The following is a 3,829-nucleotide window of genomic DNA, read 5'->3' as shown; positions in this document are numbered from 1 at the left end:
CCAAACACTGTTCACTCCCCAGTTTTGCCTAGTTCAATATCGTGGGTTAAGGAAAAGGTAGTGACCGGCCTTCTGCAGTAAGCCCAGATTCTGCCTCTTCAGATCTAGAAACGAAAGGTTTAGAGACACAGACACAGAACAGGATCATGACAACCTTAAACCCGATATCTTTTGATAACTTAATTGATGATAACTTGATGACGCTTTCTGTCTTACTAAGCAGTGACGCACAATCCAGTAATCAGTGTAGCTGGCAGCCCCGGAAAATGGGGACGTCTGGTCACCTTAATCTAGTGGCGAAATATGTTGTGCTTTTAACCATTAGACATAGAAATTTTATTAAAATATTATTTATATTTTTGGAGTTTCTTTAAACTTGAGCAGTGTAATTGTCCACGTTTGTGTACATCAGGTTCCTGTTACATAGAATTAAGTATTCTGGTGCAAACAACAGTAAACAACAAAAATGTGATGTCCATGTATGTGGACACACCAGGTCTTAGGAGTGTTAAGGAACTTTTGACATATGCTCATGAAAATTAATTAAAAAATGACCGTTCACATAGTAGCTGCAACCTGATGATGCAAGAAGGCTCTATGGCAGCACTGCACAGACACATGGGAACACAGCATGATGTATTTAGAATCCATGATATGTGTCACACTTTCATTTCAGTCTAACATAAGACTGAGACTAAGAGAAACATAACATATTATAGTGTCATTAATCTAAAAGAGCATGTATTAATGTTGTGAATAGATTAACAATACTTCATTTTTAACTCCTATTATGTTTAAATGTTATGCTAGTTTGTTATACTGTATAACACATTTACAGAAAATTCATTGAACGTTACAGAGGAAGATTTTTTTCCACAGCACCCCTTTGCAGATTTACATGAAAATATAATCACAGACACTTCAGAATTAAGGTAAACTTTAGCAGTGCTTAGAGACATATCAGTAATTTGTTTATTGTTAGAAATATGCTTAGGATATTGAAAAACTGTAAAACGAAAAAAGTCTATGATTTGCTTTTACTTCAATTTTGCATTTGATTGACAGTAATAGCACAGAAACAATGTTTTTTATTCAACATTACTGAGAAATATTTGTTCCCATGGTGTAGCTGATTGTTGTAACAATAGAAACATAATCATCTGTAGCTTCTCGGTTTAATGAAACTGATTTCTTTAAACAGAACTCTACACATGCGAAAAAGTTTTCAGCATGAAGGACCTTCCTGTACAAAATATTACATATACAGACTTTAAACTGAATGGTTTCTATAGTTTAGGAGAATGGAGGCCTTTTTTATTCATCCCTTTCTTTCTGATGTTTGTATTGTCTACATCAGCAAATTCTATTCTCATATATTTAATCATATCTCAGAAGTCTCTGCATTCACCTATGTATGTACTTATAGGTTTTATGTGTCTTTCAAACTTAATAATGCCCATATCGTTTGTACCCAGCATGCTTCTAAGTTTTTTATTTAATTGGAGTGGGATATCCTTAACTGGTTGTGTGATTCAAATGTTTTGTATTTATTTTACTGGTTCATTTAATACTACTTTGCTATTTTGGATGTCTGTAGACCGTTACTTTGCAATATGCAAACCTCTTTATTATCATAAGTACATGGAAATAAGCAATTTTATTAAGTTTGTTATTCCACCAGTAATGAGAAATGCACTACTGGTGATTATAATGGTCTCTCTGGCTGGAAAACTGTCATATTGTACAAATATAATCGATCACTCTTTCTGTGAACACATGCCATTGGTTCAGTTGGCATGTGGTGATATATTCATTAATAATTTTGTAGGTCTTTTGACTGCTTTTGCTATACCAGTTACAGATTTTATTCTTATTACTGTTTCTTATATTGTGATTTTTACATCTCTGTTCAAATCTGGTAAGGCCCATTCAAAGGCCATTAACACCTGCATAACTCACTTCTTTGTTATGACAGTTAGTTTGATATGTGCTTTGATTGCATTTTTGATTTACAGAATAAGGAATAATATTTCTTCCAGCAGCCGTATATTCGTTGGCATCTTGTACTTACTTGGTCCAAGCTGTTTAAACCCACTAATATATGGATGGAGAACAAATGAAATAAGACAGACATTTCTTAAACTTATAAATGTAAAAGTTTTGCCTTTTTTAGAATAATAAAGGGTAAATAAAAGGACCTTTAAGCGATTATATAGTGAACATGTGATTATAAAACAGGGGGCTATTATTACGATGACATTTTGTAACGACAAAGAAAGCTACTTATAAAATGTATTTTGTAAATAAATGTATAATAAATATTAAAGAAAAAACAATCAAATGTATTTCCTTATTCAAAACACTAATGAATAGAATACAACTCTGCAGTATACAACAACCCAGCTAGCCAAAATATGGACTCGTTTTCTTTAAGGGGGCACAGTGTGCATAAACAAACATTCAAAATAAATATTATAGATCATTCACTTTAGTCTTTTTCATGGCATTCCCACTTACATTTCTAACAATCTGAGCCACCCTGCCTTCATGTGAAAACCACCAAAATAAATGTGTTGACTAACTTTCATATCAAATACTTAATTTAATCAAAATAATGACATTGTATCATATTATCTGAAATGGCGTTTTTTGTTTATTTACGTTTTTTGACTTGTTTAATTGTGCCATTAATGCATTTGCACAACAACTCTGTTATGTTATAAAATGTATGTAAAAGTATATAAACAATGAAAGTTATACAACAAAAATCACATGATTGATTTTAATGTTCAAAGCTGCAAAAGCAATAATGCTGTAATCTACACTTTATTTTCAACTTTTCTTTTAACAGCAAATATGAAAAGCTTAAAAATATGTTTATATAAAATTATTAGAGGAATTATTATTAAATGTGAGCATATGCACCATTGTATACTTTGCCAAAGGCACATATTTTGACACGTGATGCACATGGGATACACATTTTTTGCATTCCTGCCTCCTTGTAAGAGGAGTCATAGCCGCCACTGATACCAAGTGTCTTATCAATTCAAGCAAATTTGATGAAGATACAAAATCCTTTTATTGGTGATCTATGTAAAATTTGTTGACATGGTATAAGACAAAGGATTTGTTCTTTTAATAACTTTTTGTTTTCAATGTCTCTACAGGCTACATATTGATTTTTAATGACAAAAAGCTCTAGCAGGAGTTCGAAGAAGTAGGTTTTTCAAAACAATTCAAAATGACGAAAAAAATCAAGCAAGTTTGACGAAGATACAGTCTCAAACGCTTTATGTAAAATTTGTTGAGGGGGTATAAGACAAACGATTTGTGTATCCAAATTCTTTTAATAACTTTTTGTCTTAACTCTTTCCCCACTATTGTTTTTTTTTAAGTTGCCAGCCAGCGCCAGCATTTTTTTATAATTTTCACAAAAGTTTAATGCACCACCTGATGTATAATAGCAGAAATATGGATCGCAGAAAAAAATCATCATTGGCAGGGAGGCATTTTCTCTTGAATGACGAGTTAACTTGTCAATGGCGGGAAAGGAGTTAAGTGTCCCTAGATTCTACATATCAATTTCGTGGCAATCAGGCAAAATCTATTTGAAGGAACTTGAAAAAGTAAAAGTAGTTTTCGAACAATTAAAAATTGCAGGAAAATTTTCACAATGAAAATTTGCGTCATGGGGTGCGATCAAAGGATTCTAAGGAAAAGGTGATTTTATTTCTAGGACCTACGGAGTAAAACTTTAGACTGTTGGTGGCCCTAGCGGGTTTGAGACTCCAAATTTGGACTATTTGGACTAACCTCTATCATTGTG

The 3,829-nt window shown here is 32.6% G+C and overlaps 1 protein-coding gene across 1 annotated transcript; it reads left to right on the top strand.

Moving 5' to 3' along the window:
- Nucleotides 1–1,126: 1,126 nt before the first annotated feature.
- Nucleotides 1,127–2,938, top strand: LOC129437486 (olfactory receptor 52N2-like). Its single transcript, XM_073863225.1, has one exon. It carries the CDS (start codon nt 1,231–1,233, stop codon nt 2,176–2,178), a length of 948 nt encoding a protein of 315 aa, XP_073719326.1. The 5' UTR covers nt 1,127–1,230; the 3' UTR covers nt 2,179–2,938.
- The last annotated feature ends 891 nt before the right edge of the window (nt 2,939–3,829 follow it).

The sequence above is a fragment of the Misgurnus anguillicaudatus genome, chromosome 24, assembly GCF_027580225.2.
Source record: "Misgurnus anguillicaudatus chromosome 24, ASM2758022v2, whole genome shotgun sequence".
NCBI classification, from domain to species: Eukaryota; Metazoa; Chordata; class Actinopteri; order Cypriniformes; family Cobitidae; genus Misgurnus; species Misgurnus anguillicaudatus.
The sequence above is the reverse complement of the archived record's forward strand: the minus strand, read 5'-3'. Positions and strand labels throughout refer to the sequence as shown.